The 23,810-nt window shown below is 33.0% G+C and overlaps 1 protein-coding gene across 1 annotated transcript in view; it reads right to left on the reverse strand.

Annotated features, from left to right (window-relative positions):
* The window catches only part of LOC129221302 (uncharacterized), a 29,855-nt gene extending 11,198 nt beyond the window's left edge, over positions 1 to 18,657 (reverse strand). Inside the window, exons 1-3 of the mRNA XM_054855762.1 lie at positions 18,414 to 18,657; positions 12,249 to 12,443; positions 1,288 to 1,496 (exon numbers count right to left, since the gene is read on the reverse strand). Coding sequence (XP_054711737.1) covers positions 1,288 to 1,496; positions 12,249 to 12,426 — 387 coding nt within the window. The 5' untranslated portion in view covers positions 12,427 to 12,443; positions 18,414 to 18,657. The remainder of the gene's footprint in view (positions 1 to 1,287; positions 1,497 to 12,248; positions 12,444 to 18,413) is intronic.
* Between the last annotated feature and the right edge of the window lie 5,153 nt (positions 18,658 to 23,810).

The raw sequence follows: 23,810 nt of genomic DNA on the forward strand, positions 1-23,810 counted from the left end.
AATCCCAAACCTAATACTGTTGTGGTCACTATCTCCAATGTGTTCCCCTACACATAACCCCTGAACAGAGCCTTCCATGTCGCATAAAACTAGATCCAAAATCGCGTCCTGTCGAGTACCCTGAGTTACAATTTGATCAAAGAAACAGTCACCAATTACTTTCAAAAATTCCTCTTCTCTGCTATTACTATGGTAAAAATTATTCCAATCAATTCCTGGAAAATTAAAATCTCCCATTATGATGACTGACCCCTTGCTAGAAATGTGACGAATAATACTAAACATCTGTTCGTCTTGACCCTGGCTTAACTTGGGTGGCCTATAAATATTCCCTAAACGTAGTTTTTTGCCCTTATTACTAATCAATTCCAGCCAAATCATATCAATCTCATTAGGTTTATCATTAATTACCAATTCATTGCAAATTAAAATAATAAATTATTTTAATATATATATGTATATATCCGATATTTATGACTCGTGAAAGTTAGGACATTTTGTAAAAATTTTATTCTGGGGACCCCGGGATAGTAGCCCCGCCAGCCCTCCCCTAAATCCGGCTCTGGTGAATCTTTTGGCACTGAAACAGATATTCATACTTTAAAAAAAAGTTTCAATTTCGAAATTTGCCGCCCCAGGCGTCCGTCTAGGTTGCCAACCCCACAAGCCAGGCCTATTCTTCCTAATGCGTATATTACTTTCACTTAAGGACAGTTATGAGCAAGTACCTTCCTCTCCCCCCTTCCCAGAAAGAAAATTTCGGCTGTGAAAGTAATGTATAGTAGTTAGTGGGCCTCAATCGTGTTTTCTACAAAGCTGGTGGGCCGCACAATCAAAAAGGTTGGGAACCGCTGCTTTAGAGTAATCCCACAAAATTTTCAGGCTTCTGCATAACTTTTTTCTTTTAGAGAAAGTCCCTTGAAAGTAAAACTTTTTTTTTTAAAAATGTGTTTCTTACTTATAGCATGTGTAAAAGTTTATATAACAACACAATTACACAGCATATATGCATTATGAAAACCAACTCTAACCTAAAACCTGGGTACCTAAAACTTGCATTCTACGGATATATTGTTGCCACTCATATTGTAACAATACTGTAGCTACATAGATAGTTAAATGCAATAAAAAGAAATGCAGTCTCAAATAAATAAAAATTACAGACAAGCATAATAGTCTCAAACATTTCACTTTATGCCAACTCCATGCTCACGTTGCATAAGCTATTTAACTGAAATTAGTGATTAAAACTCAAGCAATGTCCATAAATTAAAGTCAGTAACTTACACTGGGATCTGCTTCAGATGTGGAGCTGTTGTTCTGGTTCGAGGAGCTTGCCGAAGGGGTCACGTTGTCTTGCAGAAACAACATCCGCTCAAAGTGTGCCCACTTTGGCTTGACAATTTCCACCCCACTTTCGTTTTTCTGTTTATTTAAACATCGAAGTTGAGTCTGGAAATATGTTCTCAAGTTTTGGAATTTTTTGTTCACATTTTCTGAAATAGGAGGCAAAAGATTTAATTGAACAGGTTAGAATGAGTCAAAATTTTAAAATTAAGCATGGAATTGGGTTCTTCCAGGGGCGAGTGCAAATTTAAGTTCCAGTACTTAATATCTTTACCTACAGCTTTTGGACCATGTAGAAACTACAATATTCAATTGCACATGATACTTGTATATTTAACAGGGTTGTCAGTTCCAATTTCCCAATATTGCTGAACATTCTGAACGCAAAAATTTTACGTTTTGTAATCAATGCAAAATTATTACACATTTCTCCACATACAGTTCCATCACTTTCAGTTGGTTAATTTTTGATTGATTGAACGACAAACTATGGAAAGTGTCACACAGGCCCCCTCCTTTATTCTAATGTTAAGGGGGTCGACAAATTAAATTTCAGATTGATATTAAATTTAAAATGATTATATGTTTAAGGACTCATACAGGAATTTAAAAAACACAAAACAAAATTTTATCTAAAATATTTTATTAACATAAAAAAGTTCAAAGAAAAAAAATCATACATTTAAGAAAACGAATGAAATCTTATTTTTGATATTTAGCCAATGCCTGGATAATTTCCATATGGCACAAATCTCTTTTTTTACTCTCCTTGATTGTCGATAAACTATATCCAACAAAATTGCCAAAATGCAGTTCGGCAGCCAATACAGGATCATCCCTTTTGTCATTATTGAGCATCTGTGGATATGTTGTAACAGTAGGATCTGCTTCATCACGGTCATTTCGCTTTTTTTCCGTCCTTGGCAGCTCACCATCGCAATGTTCATAAGGAGTAATTATTGCATCTGCAGCAACTTCAATCTCTTCACTTTCCACAGTGGTAACATCCAAATCACTGCACTCGTCACCATTTCCCGACACATCAGTAATCATTGGAACACCCAAAATGTATGAGTTTTCAAATCTCTGATTTTCCTGTAAAGTAAACATACATTTAGTAATGTGCTATGTAAGTAAAATTTTATTAGTTTGGAAACAAAAATGAACTTTTATGATCTATAAATCATGGCCCCTATATTTATGGTGGGCCCTTCTGCTATTTTTGTCCAGCCAATAAAAAACACATGACATCCCAGAAAGAAAAATGACACAACACAAAAAAGCAGTATTGGTCAAAATCATAAAAGCAGTTAAAATGTGTACGTTTTGAGCCAAATGAATAACAATTGGCAGGTACACAGTATGCAAATACCATTTCAACAGCCACAAAAAAAAAGTTTCAGGGTTATAACTACTTTTTCTATGTACTTGTTGCTGAATTAAGCAGAAAACAATACTGTCAAACCAGAACTTTCTAAAGCAGAACTTTTCAAAAAATTTGTTTGTTACTATAGCCTTTGTTATAACTTATATTACAAAATGAATACACAGCATCTAAGCCTTATGAAATGCAACTCTAAAACTATTTATTACCTTAAACTTGAATTTTGCAGATTTACTGTTACCACTTATATTGTAACAAGACTACAGTTACCTAGGTAGTTAAATGCAAAAAAATGTATTCTCAAACAAATAAAAAAATACAGACAAACATGATAGTCTCAAACCTTTCACTTTAATGCAAAATAATTTGACATTTTCACTTTCTTAACCAACTATGAAGAGGAGGGTGGCCCAAAGCGTTTAGGTTTTTAAAGAAAGCTCGAAAATTGTAGTTTTTGGATTTTTATCGCAACAATTTCGGTTTTATTTCCTAACAGGGTTCAATTTCAAAATAAAAAGGGATTTTTGTATTATTTCAAACCCAATATTTATTTATTAACAGTTATTAAAAACACTTGAAAAACCCGCTATGCTCTACCAGGGAGCCCAAAGTGGCTAAGCTTAACTAATTGTGGTTTGGTATATTTGCCAATCAAATATGAAGTTACAAATGATTAAAATAGTTGAATAGCTACCTGCCATTATATAAAAAAATATAAAACAGTTGTACTTATCCAATTTGAAGTCAGGGCATTCGTTTATAAAACATAAAGAAATAACTGATTAAAATAATAGACTAATTAATTGACAGACTAAAAAATAACTTTTTTAAGGTATCCTTATCCTATTGAAATCGAAAATCTAACTCAGCACACGAATCATCAAGATATTATAAGTAAATACATGATTAAATCCTATATCTGCTTTGCCCAACCCACTTTGCCCAAAATGGCACGTTTTTTATTTCAATAATTTTAACCTTAAATTTAAAAAAAGAAACAAACAAAATGACTATTGTAATTTATAGGTGGATGGTGTCAGAATAACGTATTGTTATTGACAATCAAAAAAAAAAAAAAAAAAAAAAGCTGGTCTTCGACTAATCATAAGTTACAAAACTTTATTTTTTAAAAGAAATGTATCTTTTTTTAAATTTTAAGCCTGGTTGCGCCATGCCACTTCACTGATATTTCGCTGGGACTGATAAAAACTCAGAGATGTTCATGTAAACATGACATATGTATGCATCGCCGCTTACACACCATGGGGGGGGGGGGGGGGCATACGAATGCCTACCCGCTTAGAGCCACCCTTCCCTACTCACATTATGCAAAGCTATATAACCCCAGTTAGTGATTCAAACTCAAGCAATGACTGTAAAATTAAAGTCAGTAACCTACACTGGGATCTGCTTCAGATGTGGAGCTGTAATTCAGGTTCGAGTAGCTTGCTGAAGAGGTCTCTATGTCTTGCAGAAACAACATCCGCTCAAAGTGTGCCCACTTTGACCTGACAACTTTGACCCCACTTTCATTTTCCTGTTTATTTAAACATCGAAGTTCCTTCAAGAAGTATGTTCTCAAGTTTCTATATTTTTTCTGCACTTGTTCTGAAAGAGGTGGCAAGATTTAATCAGACAGGAATGAGTCAAAAATCTTACAAATTGAGCTAAGCATGGATCTGGGTTCATCTTTAGTTCCTCTGTGAAGTGTATTAACTGAGCAAAAAAAAAAAAGATAATTTAAATTTTTGACATCTTGAATTTAAATTATGCCTTTTGCAGTCACAGGTGTGTGTGTGTGTGTGTGTAGGCATGTATGTGTAAGTGCGTGTATGTTGGCATGAGTGTATGTGTGTATAAGAGATGGATGCCACCACTCAGTAGCTCACTGGAGGATCAGCATCAGGTAGCCGGTCGACGGCGGTTTTGTTACAAAAAGGGTCAAGTGAGAACAATAGGCACTTTGTGATTGTTCAAAAAAAAAAAAAAAAAAAAGCCCACAAATAGCAAATGAACAGTGTCTATTAATTGAAATTAATTGGAACTACTCAGTAAGAGAGAATGACAGTTGTGTCAGTTTCCATGGTGCTGGTTCGACCAACAGCCATAACTTTCTGCTAAGAGGAGTATCATTCACGCATAGCAGTCAATGCATAACTTGTTTTGAGTAAACCCATCTTAACTACTGAGTGACAGTGATGTAAGTCATTTCAAGTTGCTTTAAAACGAGTTACAAATAACTTTTCATAAAAGTTGATGAAGAGAGAGAGAGAGAGATAGTTGATGATTGAAGGATAAAAAAAAAAGAGTACCTGTGTCTAAATACAAATTCTTCTCTTAAAATTTTCAACACTTCATTTAAACTGAAATTTATCTGCAGATGTTTTTAGAAAACTTTCCACTGCTTGAAACCAGGGCTGCAAAGTCAGGGTTAGAGTCTCATTCTAAGGGAAGGGTAAACGAGTCAGAGTCAGGAGTCGAGGGTATAAAATTTCAAGAGTCAGAGTCGCTCATTTTTTCCCAAAAACTACAACTCTGCTAGTGCTTGCAAAGTCAGAGTCTGAAGGATTTTGGGGTAACAGTTTTTCCTCAGAATCCGCTGCCCTGCTTGAAACTATGTTAGGATGCCTAATGCTATTCTAAAGATGAAAGTTGCAAAAATTATCAAGACAGAAATGCCTTTAAAAAAAAGGAGGTGTATTGCAAATTTAGCGTTTAAGAAAACAAAAGTATTGAATACAGAACTCTATATTTCAAAAATAAAAACCTATTTTTGATGTAAAGATTAAAATTATAAAATAGAAAATAACACAACGAAGAATTATAAGGACTGTTTGAGAATTGAAACTATACGAAAATTTTATTCAAGAATGAATTATTTTTCATGCTTTAGGTAATGAGTAGTTCCTTTTTCCTTGAATATGATCCTATAATTCAGGGGTTCTCAAACTGTCTGTCAGCAGCACTTGGGGTGCCGTAAAGAGTCCATGGTATCAATAATATGTATATAATAGAACTAATCTAGGGTGCCATGAGAAAATTCTAATTCTCGAAAAAGCTTGAGAACCCCAGCTATTATTCAAATAAAAAAGCTAAATTGTCTGAATTTTTCCTACACAACTGATACACTGATTGTTTAATTTTTTCGGTTTCAAACATTTTTTAAAAGATGGAAATCAATCAAAAGACTGAAACTTTAGCCCCTGGATTATAACAATTGTAGAAATTGTCTGTAATGAAAGAAAAAAAAATATGAAGAATTAATGAAATATATAATAAGAACCAAAAAATATTTAAACCAAAAAATGAGTGGGATAAAACTCTCTCTATACATGCACAAACAATTGCAATCAATTACTTATAGTTACATATTTAGACAAAGCAGCCATCAACAGTCAAAATCAATAATGTTGAATATTTGTACAAAATAAACATAAAGCAAGAAAAAATAATTTTCACTAAATATATATTGCTGTCTACAGTTAAGATGTAAATTTGGTCTCTAGGTGATGGTTCATGGGGAAGATAGCCACATTGTGCACATTGGGTAATGGCACCCACCAGTAACAGAAAAAGGTCAAGTAACAGACATAGTCATAAGATTGGATTTAAATAATAAGAATTTAAGGCGGGTAAAACTGATGTTTCTGCAGCCCATGAGTACAGTGCAACCATATAGTGTTATCAGAGTGAATTTTATGAGCCAATCGGTATTTACAAGGGCAGTGGTAGAAAGTTATGAACAGCCACCACAAGGTCTGTCAGTGTTTTATGTTCATTTGAATTTAATAAGGTTTTAGATCTAAAAATAAAGAACTTTTACACATTGTGAAGAGAAAAGGGGAAGTCTGTCCATTACTCATCCTTTCCTCATCCTAGCTGTTTCTGGGTGTCATCAGAATTTTCGGTGTCTGTTACTGGGGTCGGACTATTTTTTCGAAATCGAGCAATTAAGAATAGAATTAACTAATTGAAAGGATCCAGAAGCGGCCAAATGTTAGATGATATGTAGTTGCTTGAGAGTTGCATATTTTAGGTATGGGGCCCCTTTTGTAGTCCAGACAACTTTTCTGTCAATGGCAAAAGAGGCCAATTTTACATTTTTTAAAAAATTTGTTTACTATGTGTTGTTTTTTTTCTTTCTGTGGTACATAAAGCCATGATTACTATTATTATTATCATTTTTTTTTTGTGGTGCCTTTTTTCATGTTTTTCTTTTTTTGATTGTTCTTAAGAGCGGGAATGGTATCAGGTGAGCAAGGATGTATACAAAAGAGGGTGATTGTTCCTCCCTTGGGGGATCCTACATCGGCAATTTTTCAAAATTAAGGTTCTAAAGTGCAAGTGCAGGCCATTTTAGATGACCTTTATCATAGGAATGGGGTTTGAATCTCTCTTCCAGAAGCTTTTTAGAATTGAATTTTTAAGTGGGCTATTTCCAGACGATCTTTGTTTATGATATAATGATGAGTTTGAAGGACTTCTCCCGGGTATTTTGCAAAACTTAGCTACAACTTAATTATTTACAACTTTTACTTAATGGAAGAAATAGGTTCCGTGACTTTCCATCAGAATTTTTTTAAAACTGAAGTTCCAAAAAATAGCAATTTTAGATGACCGTCGATCATGTTAGAGGGAGGGGGTTTTGAAATATTGCCCCAGAATTATTACAAAATTTAAGTTCTAAAGCTCAATTTTGAAATAACTCTTTCAACAGAAAAACAATGGAATAGGTTCGGGGACCTCCTTGAATAAATCTAAACAATTGAGTCATGTCAGATAAAAATTTTCTGCCCCCCTCCCCCCAAAAAAGAATATATAAATTAGATATGAAGTAGAGATAAGTTAAAAAATCAACCGCCCATCCTTGAACAATTTCTGGATCCGTCCTTGCAGGTGAGTGAATCCAGGGTTTCCTTTTTTAAGATGGATATATGTAATATTTCTAAATTTTAGGGGTCTGCAGGGCAGGAAATTTTGAAAAAAAAAAAAAAAAGATATACAATTCTGCATTTTGAAGCCTTATAAGGGTAATTGGAACTACAAAAAAATATCGTCATTAAAAGAAAAAAAGGGGGGGGGGGTGGAGATTAACTTTTTAAGGTAACAAAAAAAAAATGATAATTTTTTTTGCAAGGGATAAAAAAAAGCATAGGGGCATCATGTCAAAAAAAGTGAATGCTAATTTTCTTGTATGTGTTGGATGGATAACTATTTTTAATGACCTCGGTTACATCACGCTTTCGGATATATAGCGCTTTTTCTTTGTCCCCCGAAAAGCATGATATAACGAGGGGTCACCGTACCAAAAAAAAAACAGCAATAACTATGCCCTCTGCCATGTAAATACATTAATTTGCCAAAGGCAGGCATGAGGAGGGGGGTGAATCGACACCCCTAAATAACAGGCCTGTTATTAATTTTAGTACCAGAACTTTCCATATACCCTTTTCTAAAGGCTGACATATTCTGCACGGGGGTGGATACAGACTTTCTGGGCTCCTTTTTAACATAAAGAACCCCTCCCCCAGGTTAATTTTAATAATAATCCAATTTAAGAAGTGCCTGCCTGAAGCTACAATTTATTTAGCAGGATTGAAAAGCAAAACCATATTTTATAGTTTTTATGCACCAAACCAAAGCATATTTCTTAATTGGTACATTATAATACAATTTCTGTTAATATTACTGAATTTAACGACTCACAAACTTTTTTATGGAAAAATAGATATTCAAAATACCACACAAGTGAAGCATTAGTGCAATGTGCAGATTGGCTTAAAACTATTCTATGCCTTCCTATGAAGGCGTGCCCCCCATCTTGGATACTAGTTTTACAGTTTCATTCAAGGCAAAAGTAAAACCAGTTTAGGAGAACGATACAGTTATCTACTTAATTGTAACAAAATGCTGAACTGTATTGATGCAAATGAACAAATAAATGGCTACTTGTATAATGATTATATGTAAAACAATAACCGAAAACTTCATATACTTATTTAATCTACAACAACCTCAAAAGATAAAAATCAATTTTATAGACACCATATAAAAATTACATTTAAAAAGAAAAAATATGATTTGGTGTCATTTTACTTTGCAATCATTAAGTTTAACAAAGTCTGATTTTGGCACAATGCTTTAATTAAGACCATTAACAAACTTAATGACAGATTAAAGTGCTTAATACGTTGATTGGCAAAGCAATTTTTAGAAATCTGGCCTAAAATGACAATTTGATTTAATCACATTATATTATTAAAAACGCTAAATCTAGTGCAAAGTTTTCATCTAAAAGCATAAAAAATGAAACCAACTACAGAAAAAAAAACAGCATCTGACAAAGCCATGTTGAATAAGCAAAAAAATGGCGGGAAAGGCGTTATCTCTGTCCAGCTTGTAAAGAAAAGTCAGATCTATGTGCGTAAGATTGTTTTAAGAAGTTCCACAAACAATAATATATTACTTTATTTCTTGAATTTGAATACCTTGAATTTGAAGCCACTCCCTGGCCTAGCACCCCCAGAGTAAAGCCCTCGATCCGTCTCTTAAGTGGCGACACGTTCCAGCATCCGCCATTTTGTGTCGTTCCGCAACTTTCTCCCAATCTCAACAGTAGAAAAATGCAGAGTTTCGCTCATTGAAAAGTATCTTTTTATCAACGAATGTTTGCAGATTTTTGATCGTAACTTATGTAACTGATAATATACATACAAAAATGTTGAATTTTACCTTAGAAAAATATTTTTTTATTATTAAACCAAATATTAGTAAAAAGGTGTTTTGAAGAAATTTTCGACTACTTTTAAGAGTAATTTCTTTTTTCCCCCTTATAAACCTTCTGAGTTAAATTACTTGAAGTGTTTTAAACATGCGTTTTATTATTAGAAAGTTGGTGTAATAGAACCAGGGGCGGATACAGAAAAATCTCTCGGAGGGGACCCGGGAAATTGAATAGCACCTCTTCCTTCCCCCTGCCACATACGGCGTTTCATAACAAAGTTTTCATTACTTTATTTTAAAATGTCTTTTTTTAAATTTTTTAGGATCCGTTAATTATCTTATCCCCCCTTATGATCCACTTCTAAGAACATACATATTATGTACCAATATACTTTGAATGTGGACGCAAAACATCTTTAATGTTTCAAGCCAATGAAATACTAAACCATAATAATGTTACCGAAATGCTATACAATTAGCGGTTTTAATTTTAGGAACAATGTCGTAATTATTATAACACGAGGGCAAGGTTATTCAAGAAAAAAATATACCCATACCTCATTTGAGGTTTTAATATTATTTTATAGCATTTTAACTATAAAATATTATTTAATTAAGAAAATCATAGCTATTAAACATATAAGTTTTACTGAAAAATTCAGGACAATTTCTGTGTGGATTTCGAAGCAGTTGCTTATTGTTCTTGAAACCATGATAAAGTTGAGATAACATATTCATATTACATACCGCCTCCATTAATATCATGGTTTTCTCAAGAAACTACGATATGATTTATTTCATTTTGCATTTTTTATAAGCTGAAGAAGAAAAAGCTATTATTTCGCAAATAGCTTCCTGGATCAAAATAATTCTTCTAGGCACGCCTGCACATTTTTTATAGAATGTTAGTTATTGATTCCATCAAAGAAAAATTAATGGACAAATCGCGATATTACGTTCCCTTGAACTCAAAACCAGCGAGTTAAATGTACAAATGTATTCTGCCACTCTAGGACTCCAGTATGACTTCTTTAGCAAACAAAAATGCTATTATTCAAAATATTCTCTGTGTGTGTTTTGTGTTCTGTTTAATTAACTATATAAAAAAACGCTATGGAGAAGTCAATTAAAAAATTGTGAATAAAATATTTAAATAAATTTATCCTTTTGGGGGGGGGGGGGGCACGGGCCTCCCCCCTTTAATCCACTGAGTAGAACAGTAGTGAGCTAAATTAATTGTGTCATAAATTATTTGTGGGCAACAGTTTGAACTTATTCATGCAAAGCAGTATCATTTATATTACTAATGTGTGTAGTTTTCTTTCTTTTTTATTTTATTTTTTACCAACACTTTCTTGTTTCTCATGACGATTTTACATTAAAAAATGCCTTTCATTTAAACCTGACTTTTAAGGATACTACTAGTTCTTAAAAATTCAACGAACTGATAATAAAATGTAACCAGTTTTAAATCAATATTTAAAAAATAATAATAATAATTGAAATATTTGATACCAATAGGAATTCAAATAAAAGAGTTCAGATTACATCTGTGACGAACTGTTATAAATAGTAATAATGAATTTGTAAATTAACAGATACTGGGATAAATCACATATATATATATATATATATATATATGTATATATATATATATATTTATTTATTTATTAAAGTTTTCACATCAAAATAAAAATTAAACGAAAACAGATTTTTTCCGGGCAAAAAAAAAATCTTCACGTAATTATGTAACTTGGCTTGAGTTACATGTTACTGTAATCTCAAAGAAGCTTAATCTTTTTAATGAATATTTTCATACTTTTAATATCTTAATTTTTACGTGCAAGATAAATAATTAACTTGGCAACACACTGAAACTCATGGCTATGACACAATTAAAAGCAAAACGACGTGTTCTTAAAATAATTTTGCTACAGTTATTGAGACATTTTGAAACTAACTAAACAATAGAAAATTTACATTAAAAATAAATAAAATAACTAGTATATTTAAATTTTGGCGGTTTTGTTATCTTAAATTCAGAAAAATCAGTTTTGAAAACAGGGCAAATATTTTGCTACTGCAGGCAATTTATTAGGTGCCGTTACATAGTTGAGCTTTACAATATTTGAAGGAACTATTTATGATGATTTTAGTGAATGTCTTTATTATCCCATGAAAATTAACAAACCATCAGACAGTTTAATGAAAAGTAAAAAATATTACAATTTCAACAAGAGTTTCATAAAGTATCTGAAATTGCGCAGCAGTATTGATGAAAACATTTAAAATACATAAATAATCTTTCAATGTACTTCGATATAGTAATTTTGAACTGTTAGAACATCTTAATGCACTACACCAAGGCATCTTCACATTAAAGATAGCGTTTGAAGAAAAATACGAATAGCAAAGAGAAAATATCTAGTATTCCGCACAGTGAAATCACACACGCAACAACACAAAATGGCGGACTGAACCCCCGTGACTGCCCGCCTCCAATCGCAGTCGAAAGCGGCGCGCAGTGCATGGATCAAAGTGTGTTGCCACTTAAGAGACGGATCCAGGACTTTACCCCAGAGGTATTGTTCCATACTTTGTGACCCCAACATATTTTAAGTGTATCAGTAACCATTCACAAACAGAGGATCTTTGACCAGCCGGCATTGAGCCCATGCCCCCTCCGCTATGAGTCTGACAGTTTACCCATCCGGCCACTATGGCCCACTTAAATTTGATAGAGATTAAATTAGTACATCAATGTCCGGTATGAAATGACCAAAAAAAAACTTACCGTATGTAAAGAGCAATGCAGCATCAGGATATCGATCACTCAACATTTTACATATTCCTCTCATAAGGCGATTTCGATGTGATTTTTTCATGTACAGTGTGTGTTTTGTGTCCCACAAGCATTTTTGGGGACGAATAAGATCAATTAAATATTCTTCATGTTCCAACAACCATTTCATGTTCCTACTTGAACTACCTGGGACAAACAAAATGTGTAAAATTATACACAGGTGATACAATGAAATGTCTAAAGCAACATGCAAGCAACATAATATGCTTTACTAAACATTTACTTAGTATAAAAAAGCACCAATAGTACTAACATAAATGTCATAAGTATTAACACAATAATGACATTTAAACTATATTTTTAATGAATGTGAACAAGTCCTGAAAATATCTTTCACAAATTATAAAGAAATTGAGTCTAGCAAACTATTTCCACTAAAAATATGTAAGAAACTTTGGGAAAGTTTTTTTTTATAAAATTCACAAAATTACTTATATCTTCACTTTTGCAAAAATTAAGGCTTGCAAAAATAAATGCTTTTCAAGTACTAAATTGCTGTATGCTAAGAATGTTAAAACACTCCAGGTTTTACCTACTCCTTTTCAGAAAATCTGCTTAATATGGGTGCATTCGGAAACACGGATCGGTCGCCTCGGTGCAACCGCAAGCGTTCGGAAACGCTTGCGGTGGAACCGGTGACGTCACTTAACCGCGTTCGGAAACACTGCGGTTGTTTTCTGGCGGTCGACTTGGTAGCAACCTGTGGCACCGCTGTCTGGAAGCGGTTAGCGAGATCACAAACGTCACAAAGTCTGTGTTGACCAATCCGGTCGTGTTTCATGTTTTGATCGTAACGCACGTGACTTGCCTACTATGAAAGTTACGCGTTGATTGGAGTGTCGTTTGCTGCTGAACTAGAACTACCGCGGTTTAACCACGAGCGTTCGGAAACACAGCTGTTCTACCGGAATTCCTAGAGAAATTCCAAATACGTCATAACCACACCGGACTAACCACGCGGTGTAACCGGTGGATCGTTTCCGAACGCAGCCTATGTTTATATTCAAACAGTTAACATTTTTTAATTACAAACTATTTCAACTTAATACATTTAAGAAACTTCAGAAAATTCAAAAACCACCAATAACTTCATTTTTGTAAAATTATGGAAAGCAACTTATGAAAGCATCCTTTTTAACCCTATATAGTTAAAATATGATACTGTAGTACAATATTACACGATAAATACATATTTTAAATCATTTATAACAATGGAACAGTAATTTCATGTCATCTGTTTCATATGTTATCCATTCCTACTTACAATGTCATTTTCTGCTGGTTCCATAAAATGTGTACACATTGATAATGTTAAAATATTTTGGATTCTATGTTACCCTTTATCAGAAAATCTGTTAAATATGTTTTTGCACAAGCGGATCAAAATGATTTTTTTATCTACAAGACTCACACAAACTTTTTTCTTTTTACAAATTTCTTTTTTTCCCAAGATAGTTTTGTAACATGGCTGTTTGTAGCTACTTTGGCAGTATTTTTGTTCTATCGTGTTGTAGTTTTTCTGTGAGAGGGGTCCAATTGTCTCATTATGAGTTATCATGCTCCAATGTTCCTTCATGACAATTGAGAACCAGAGCTGCTTCTTGAAAATCCTCCAAAAGTTGATGACTCAGGAACCTTCTCAACACACCACAAATCAAACTAGGTCGTCCAGTGGTAAGCGTGAGTCTTGACCTTTAGCAAATACAGAGAAATACCACTATAGCAAGTACCGTTACAATGAAAAATTCATTACAATGAACAAAACCTTTGGTCCCATTTTAAAAGCAATCAAGAAAATGTATAAAAAATCTGGTTTTAACAAAGTAATTTTTTTTAAATTTGTTACAATGAAATGTTTTTCTCAACTTCAGATAGATTTTTTTTTCTCACTGCTGTTTTCAGAAACTAAAAAACAGCTTTCACAAGTTGTAACGTGATAACTGCAAACTCTGTTTGCAGGCCAGTGTCTATAAATTTTGGACCATCTTGCAACAAAATCTGTAGGGCTCACCAGAAAACCAACTTTCAGTCCCAAATCCCCAGAAACCAATAGTGTACAGTTGCAATGTTAATAGGTCTTAGCGCTAGTTTTTCAAAAAAAATTTCACAATTTCTTGAGCCGTTGGGCCATTTATGGCTGTGGGTCCCTCCACACTACAGGGTCTGCAAGTACTTAGATCTGGGCATGTCCGTTTGTACTTTCGGAAGAGAACCATTCAAGGTGGAAATCTGTTCAGTGCGACAACAAAAGTCACTGTCTAGCAAAGCACAGTCGATTTCTGTGCACTAAACATAAAGCACCTCGCAATTTCCAAAGAGGGTCAGCAAGTTTTCAACCTTTCTTGGGATGTAACTGCCCTTCACAAATTAGAATCTTTTATATTGTCCACTGGGAATAAATCTCTCATAAAAAATAATACTTTTTGTGAAGATGACCAAAGAATAAAAGTTCAGTGCTCAATATTTTTCTTTTTGTATTTTCAGAATAAATAATGTGTTTACTTATTGATCATTAGTAATGGTTAATGTTGCAGATTTAGTTATATTAAGAGTTCAGATTTGCAAAATTAACACTTATATAAAAATGAAGTTTTAAGATGATTTCGTTATAACAAATATTTTGTTACAACAAACGTTTTTCTGGTCCCTTGGAAATCAAAACCATGGGATTGAACCGTAGGTAATAGTTTTGAAAATAATAAGCAAATTAAAAGACCATATTTAAAATAGGAAAATCACGATACTTCATTTATAAACGAGCTGATGTGTGCATCACATGACTTGCTTTTATGCTAATTTAATGATAATAGTGTCTTGGATTTGGAGTAAGTAAAGAAACACTTCAAATATTTTCACCCCAAGTTTGTTGCGAAACAAAGCAAAAAAAAAATGTTTTATACAGATTAATTTTTACAATATTGGCAATTTTAATGTGATTCAATGGTTAACTCTATAAATATCGCCAATAGTGGCCAAATAGAAACCAGATTAAAATAAAAAAAGCTAAATTTGTTGCCAAGTTGGGTTAAAATGCAACAGTTGAGCTCTCTACCCACCGAATCGAACAAAATTTCAGTGGAAAAACTTTTCTTTGGTGACATTTTTACAGTTGGTTTAACTCTGATTCAACAGGAATTGTTTCAGCAATTAAACACAAATTAACAAACACATCTCTACAGATAAAGAACTACACAAACACCTAAGTAATACTGAAATGAAATAATCTTTACTAATAATAAAGCGGAAAGTCTCTCTGTCTGGATCTCTGTGACGCGCATAGCCACTAGACCGTTCAGCCGATTTTCATGAAATTTGGCACAAAGTTTGTTTGTAGCATGGGGTTTGCACCTCGAAGTGATTTTTCGAAACTTCGATTTGTTCTTTTTCTACTCCAATTTTAAGAACATTTTCCAGAGCAAAATTATCATAAGATGGATGAGTAAATTACGAAATTATCATGACGTGGAATGGGAGAGCGAATGAACATAGCCAATTGGCGAGAAATTCATCATCCATTATTTGCAAATATACAAGCAAACCAAATGACCTTTTAATTTTCAACTACAGGCAAAGCTGTACAAATTCCACTAGTAATCTATAAACTAGTTTACCCTTACATGCAATATACCAGTCAGGAATAGTGAATAACAAAGCTGGAGGCAGGTGTCATCTCATCAAAGCAATGGCCAATATTAAAGGTCTTCCTCTATGCTTAGGGGCGGTAACATACTGATAAATAGTTTACCCTTTTTTTGCAGAGCTTTATAACTGGTAAGGGAAAAAGTAATAGTTTTTCATTGGTAGCTGCAGAAGCAACCTAACTACCATTGTTAGTAGGTCTAAACTACTCAGCCCCCAAGAAATTGAAATGTGCATAATGGGGATGTTTCCTTCAGTCAAAAATACTACTTCTAGTCACTGAAATTGATAGAATAAGCAAAAAAAAAAAAAAAAATAACATAGACCCAGAAAATATTTTTATTTTCCCAACAGTTGTTTTTTAATTAATTTTTTTAAATGTCCGATTTTTCAAACAAGGGGTGGATGGTCTTGATGACGTCACAAATGATGCATTTTGGTGCATCTTTCTACCACGGTTCCATGTTATGACAATCAACAAGCAAATTAAAATTGCACTCTATGCTTGCTATCAACCATATCGTTGCCAATACACGTGAGTAAAGATGCGAATTAAATATTTTGATCTGTGAATGGCAACACTGAATAGCATTTCATAATTTGTGATGTCATCGGGCAGAAACATAAACAATGAAAGCGCATCGATTTATGTAATTTTTAAAAAATATTAAACTTAAACAAATTATTTTAAAGAGCATGCTTAAAAACATGGGATATTTTTAAAAATGGTCATATCAAATGTTTTTAAGCATGCTCTTTCAGAAAAAAATACTTTTAAAATTTCGGAAACGACTCCATTACAGAACAAAAGGTGAGTTGGAGAAATGGTTTGAGGAAAGAAAGTTATTGTCTGAGGTTGGACTCAGCCTCAGAGGAGATTATGTGGTGTGAGAGAACTACCAGATAACAAAAGGTGGGGTTGAAGAACTGGTTTAAGGAAAGAAAGATTCTTTTAGTAATTTCAAGTTGCATGAATTTCTGACCAAATTTATTTTACTAAACTGCAAAAAAAAAAAAAAAAAAAAAAAGAAAAAAAAATGAAACTGGTAATATTGTTAAAAATTTTCTAGCTTTTTTGCATACAAAAGTAAATTTCCCTGACTTTCCCTTACATTTCCAGTAGAAAAAATTTCCCTGGCATTTCCAGGTTTTACAGGTGGGTAGACACCCTATAATGTTTTTAGTACCATATTTTCAAAAAAATAAAAACCCTATAAGTTTAGAGTAGTGGTGCCAACCTATAGCCTGCAAAGCTGATTCATGTGGCCCATTGTTATATTCAGTAGTACGAATCGAAAAATATATTTTAGAGCCTTATAAACAACTCATCATTTTCATTTTCGGTATTAAGAATGGTTATTGCAAATTTCGAGCCAAATAGTATGAAATGGGTTTCTAAAAAATAAATGGTAAGGCAGCAAACAAAATAATAATTTTAAGTTTGTAAATTCCTTTATTTCTACACGTTTGCCAATGTCATTAAAATATTAGGTACCTAATAATATGTTTTTAGAAAAAATATAAATAACAATTTAAGTTTATATGTGTACCAGCCTGCGCAAGATTTATCTCACAATGAGGGACAGCAGCAGGAGGGGGAAGGGCTGAGCTAATTAAAAATTCTAAGCATTAGGACTGCTAATTTAAAGTGTCGCAATACTTAGAATTTTTTTTGGTTTCACACCAATTTTTGTCTTTTTGGCTTCAAATTTGCAACAATAATTCAAATACTGAATTAGGATGATCGTTTATTTTGGAAGGCTCTGAAATATTTTTTTTGAATATCTAATAATCAATACTACAACGGGGGTACTAAGAAATAGCTTTGCTGGCTACACATGGTATGCAGGCATTAGGTTGACCATTACTGTAATAAGATGAATTCTAAGCAGGCATGTAAATAGCAGTGATATCAATGGGGAGTGTCGGACTTGTAAAAGTATTTTGAAAATTCATTCATTAGTTTTGACTAATATATCTGAAGCAGTTTTGTTCACTTTTTTCTTTTGCTTAGTAGACGTTGAATAGAAATAGTTTTTCAACTTTAAGTTTTATCTATTCAATGTCCACACAGAAAATTGCAACTTCAATGACAGCACAGAAACACATTTGCAATGCAATCTATACAAATAACTCAAGATCAGGAGCGTACACAAAAGGGAAGGGGGGGGGGAGACACCTGTTGGCCTGAGCCTTAGTCTGAAGGGGGCCAATATTTATAAATTTGGACGGAAATACAGGGCTAAACAATATGAAGAGTTTTCCCGGATAAGTCATTTGTGACGGGCCCTAAAATTTCTGCGCACGTCCCTACTCAAGATGTGCTTCCATTTATACTGCATGCTTATAACATAATCAGGAGACTATTCTTAGCTCAATAGACCAATCGGAACGAAAATTCTATGAATAACAGTCAAATCTAATGTAACTTATGCTAGTAAAAATATATTTACTCACGATTCTCTGTTCGTCCAATAAAAAAAATAAGATAGAAGGAAGTTTGGAGCTTTTCGAATATTTCGTGTGGCTACTTCAAGTAATTGCTTTAAGACTTAGATCTCATACAAAAGAATCGCAAAAAATGCAAGTAACAAAAGAAAGATAATACAAAAATTAAAACAGAAACGAAAATACGGCAATTAGCTCAGTAACAAGCTCATATTAACTACCCAACAGAAACAAAAATTCCTTAAGCACACTATCGCTCTGTTTGTAAACACTAAACACGGTTAAAGTTAAATGTTTCTCTTCTCCTTCCCCCCCCCTTTTAAATTTATTGCAGATGCAGTTAAGCGTTATTTCTCTCCCATTTGTTTTTCTTTAATTTGCGTTCACAATATAACCAAAGAGTTCTATAATAGGTTATATTACAGTTGAATACTATATTTGAATATAATCGTTGCAACTAAGATCTGCCGGATCGTTAGAAATGTAGATGCACGGATACGGATCCGCAGACCCGGATCTGCGTACCCTCAGGCCCCGCAGGGCGGAGGAGGGGGGAGGGCACGTCCTTAAAAAGGCCCAGTAGCCTAAGAAATTAAAGAAACAAGGTGAAAAAAACTACCACTACGACTTATTAACATTACCTGCTGCCTATAGGGAGAGGCCCTACAGATTTTGTTGTAGGGGGCCCAAAATTTCCCAAGTAACACTGAAACGTTACGTCATCGTTACATCACGTTGCAATTAGTTGAAACATCGTCACCGTTTTCCACGCAACGTGATATCACGTTGCTTTATCGATTCGTTACAAAAAGCATAATTTTGAAACGTTACATTACGTTGCAAATTTCTTAAATTTGTAACGTTGACAAACAGTTGCAAAAGAAACGTTACTTATCATTACTTTTCGTTGCACCTTGCTTCGTCTTCGGCAACCTCCGAATCCTAGTGGCCATTTTCAGTAAACAACTTCTGGCTTGCTGTGCCGCCATTGTTCTTCAGCTTCGCAATCGCGATCTCTCATCACTTTTAGCAAAGTACTTTGCATTATTGTTAGTGTATTATTGTTGATATACTTATTTAATTTAAAAAAAAGTGTTATTACATATTTTTATGAAGTTAATGAACCGCCGTTGGTCGGAGTTTGAGTATTTTTCCCACCGTACTTTTATTCATAATATTGTTAGAAAGAGTAATATTAGATGTTTTTATTTGAGTATTTATTCATTGATTTCTTAAAAAGATGCTGAAGCTTGGGGATATGTTCCATGAACAAGCTATAAAAGCGATAAATTATACCATTTTTTACTCATTTAATCGGCCTTTTGTAGAATGATTTCGCCGAAATAATTGTAGCAATTTTTTGAAAAAATTTTTGTCATATAACTGAAATTATCTTTAGTAATAATATTGCGAATTTTTGTCAAAGCACTGATGTAAGAGGATTTTTTCAAAACTTTCATGCATTTCGAAAAGTATTACTGGAGTTATTATTTTTTCAAGAATTTATTTATGAAAGAGGTTTTTATTTAATTTGTAGCAATATCGTTAATTTTAACTATTAATACTAACCACTTGATGTAAATTCGGCTATGCTATGTTATGGTCTGTTTATTTTTAAATATCAAGAATGCTCTTACAAAATATTGTAAATGAAGCAACAGTGTAAGAATACTCGAACGCCTTTAAACGGCATAAGACATCTTATAAATTGAAAAAAAAAAAAAAAAAAAAACATGTGAAGATTTTATAAAAGTATATTAACAGTAATTGCATTAATAAAAAATGCAGAATACTTACTGTATCAAAAATTAAGGGTTCAATGAACCCACCTCCCTTCTTACCAAGAAAAAAAACTTTATTCCAGCTTTGAAAAAAAAAAAAAAAAAAAAGCTTAATACAACGTTTAAAAGCAACGTGATGTAACGTGATAAATAAAGGTTGTTGTAACGTTTCAAAAATCGTTGACGTAACGTTACTGAAACCGTTGATGTAACGTTACTAAAACCGTTGCTTTTGCGTTTTGCAACGAGACATATTTTCGCTCTATCAACGTTACCAGTAACGTGATGTCAACGCTTGAGAGCAACGTGATGTAACGTGATTTATGTTACTTGGGTTATGAATCCGGGCCTGCGGTTCCGGATCATTAGTGTCTGGATTCGCGGATATGGATACGGACTTCAATTGTTTTCTTACCCAGTTCAGTTACCCGAAGGTAAAATTTGTCACGAACGGTATTCCTTTCAGGTTAAAGGCACTATTTCTTTGAAAAGTTCATCTACTACGAAAACAAAGATTGGAAAAGAGTTGGGAGGAATGGGACAGAGCTGCATTCATGCTTTAAATAAAGTTTGAAAATTTAGTTATAACTTGCTCTGTGTAGATGTAGGATGTAGGAACAAGAGTCTATATTATCAAGTTGCTACTGGATCGGCAAGAAAAGGTGAATTCCAGGAAAAAGGAGGCATGACACTTGAATCTTAAAAATTAAAATTCTGTCATTTGCCATATACCGTTCTCTTCAGAAATAATTGAATTTCTTTAATCTTAACCTGCTTTTTCCATATAGTTCGATGACTTTCAGAAAATCAAGGGCAAAATCAAGTTTTCTCTTTGTGTGTTTACAGAACAAAAAAAAAATCTCTTTTTGTTACATAACCCAAGTAAGATAAATCACGTTACATCACGTTACTGGTAACGTTGATAGAGCGAAAATATGTCTCGTTGCAAAACGCAAAAGCAACGGTTTTAGTAACGTTACACCAACGGTTTCAGTAACGTTGCATCAACGATTTTTGAAACGTTACAACAACCTTTATTTATCACGTTGCTTTTAAACGTTGTATTAAGCTTTTTTTTTTTTTTTCAAAGCTTGAATAAAGTTTTTTTTTCTTGGTAAGAAGGGAGGTGGGTTCATTGAACCCTCAATTTTTGATACAGTAAGTATTCTGCATTTTTTGTTAATGCAATTACTGTTAATATACTTTTATAAAATCTTCACATTTTTTTTTTTTTTAATTTATAAAATGTCTTATGCTGTTTAAAGGCGTTCGAGTATTCTTACACTGTTGCTTCATTTACAATATTTTGTAAGAGCATTCCTGATATTTAAAAATAAACAGACCATAACATAGCATAGCCGAATTTACATCAAGTGGTTAGTATTAATATTTAAAATTAACGATATTGCTACAAATTAAATAAAAACCCCTTTCATAAATAAATTCTTGAAAAAAATAATTATTATTATTACTAAAGAACTCCAGTAATACTTTTCGAAAGGCATGAAAGTTTTGAAAAAATGCTCTTACATCAGTGCTTTAACAAAAATTTCCAATATTATTACTAAAGATAATTTCAGTTATATGACAAAAATTTTTTCAAAAAATTGCTACAATTATTTCGGCAAAATCATTCTACAAAAAGCCGATTAAATGAGTAAAAAATGGTATCATTTATCGCTTTTATAGCTTGTTCATGGAACATATCCCCAAGCTTCAGCATCTTTTTAAGAAATCAATGAATAAATACTCAAATAAAAACATCTAACATTACTCTTTCTAACAATATTATGAATAAAAGTACGGTGGGAAAAATACTCAAACTCCGACCAACGGCGGTTCATTAACTTCATAAAAATATGTAATAACACTTTTTTTAAATTAAATAAGTATATCAACAATAATACATTAACAATAATGCAAAGTACTTACTGCTAAAAGTGATGAGAGAAGCTGCAGAATAATGGCGGCATAGCAAGCCAGAAGTTGTTTACTGAAAATGGCCACTAGGATTCGGAGGCTGCCGAAGACGAGGCAAGGTGCAACGAAAAGTAATGATAAGTAACGTTTCTTTTGCAACTGTTTGTCAACGTTACAAATTTAAGAAATTTGCAACCTGATGTAACGTTTCAAAATTACGCTTTTTGTAACGAATCGATAAAGCAACATGATATCACGTTGCGTGGGAAACGGTAACGATATTTCAACTAATTGCAACGTGATGTAACGATGACGTAACGTTTCAGTGTTACTTGGGAAGCTGTAATTTCAATAAACGTAATCATAACATAATATTTTTAGATTAACTTTTATCTTTTGAATGTCTGGTTAAACTTTTTGTTAAGTAATTTAAAATTTCATTTTTTTTTCAACTAACCTATTGGGTGCAGTGTTGAAACAAAAGTTTTTTTTATGCAAAGCAGAATTTAGACCCTTGTTAATGAGGCATTTTTACAATTTGAATATATATTTAATTTATATGGTTTTGAATGGTATCGGAAGGACATTTATCTATAAGCTGATACAGGGTAAAATTTTAGAATATTAATGGAAAACAAACTATTGTTTAAAGTTAGTAGTCACATTTAAAACATTTGTTCAAAAATTATGTGTGCTTTCATTTAAAAAAAAAAAAAAAAAAACCTCACTTTTATTTATTTTTTAGATTAAATGTTTCGTGATTTCATTTCTTCTATTATAAGTGATAAAAATCATGAAAATTGCACTTAAGAATTCCCAAGCAAGTGAAAATCATTTTGCTATGAAATGTTTGTAATGTGACAAGCCAATTTAAGCAGAAACAGTTGCTTACAAACTTGATACTTATATTGGAAACTTTTTTCAGATTTGTTGCCACAAGTTACAGGAAGGGATTGTTGAGAGCATTAGTTTAACCGTTAAACGTATTGCGATGAGATCAGTAAATTCAAAGATCAACTTTTAAAAAGATAAAATAATATCCATTCTCATCTTGGCACTCAAAATATGCACTATTTGAACCCTGTAACAAAGTTAATATAGTGAGTACTTCAGCAAATCGAAGGAGATTTCACTTCAAAGTCGACGGACTGACAGTTATAAATATTGTTAAAATGAAGATACAGCTGAATCCAAAACAAGTCATGAGTATGCCAAAGGATTCATTAACGTTTGGGTAAGTTTTATTAGTTGAATGGATGGGAAAGAAATTAGCAAAAAGCAATGTTGGACAGGTACTTCATAAAGAAGATGAAGGCATAGAAATATCTTATTTGAGAATGCATAATAATGTCGGAATGATCTTTGTACTCTCTGAGAAAGGAGATAATGGTCTATGTATTTTAATAAAATTATTAAGTAGATAATGATCCGGTTAAGATCGGTCAAAAACGTAACGGACACGAATACAATCTTCATTTTCCCTCGGATATCCGCGGACACGGATACGGCTATCCGGCACATGATTAGTTGCAACGAGCAACCATTAAAAAAAGTTGTATTAATAATCAAAGCCCGACTAACTAAAAGCGAGGCGCAAAAGGCCCACAATAATTTTGAGGCCCCCTAAAGGCTATTATTTTAAAAATGTGTGTATTTTTTGCATAGTTGTAATAATGCTATGCATAATTCTTTAAGAATTCAGAAT

This window comes from Uloborus diversus, chromosome 4 (assembly GCF_026930045.1).
Source record: "Uloborus diversus isolate 005 chromosome 4, Udiv.v.3.1, whole genome shotgun sequence".
In the NCBI taxonomy this organism is placed as follows: Eukaryota; Metazoa; Arthropoda; class Arachnida; order Araneae; family Uloboridae; genus Uloborus; species Uloborus diversus.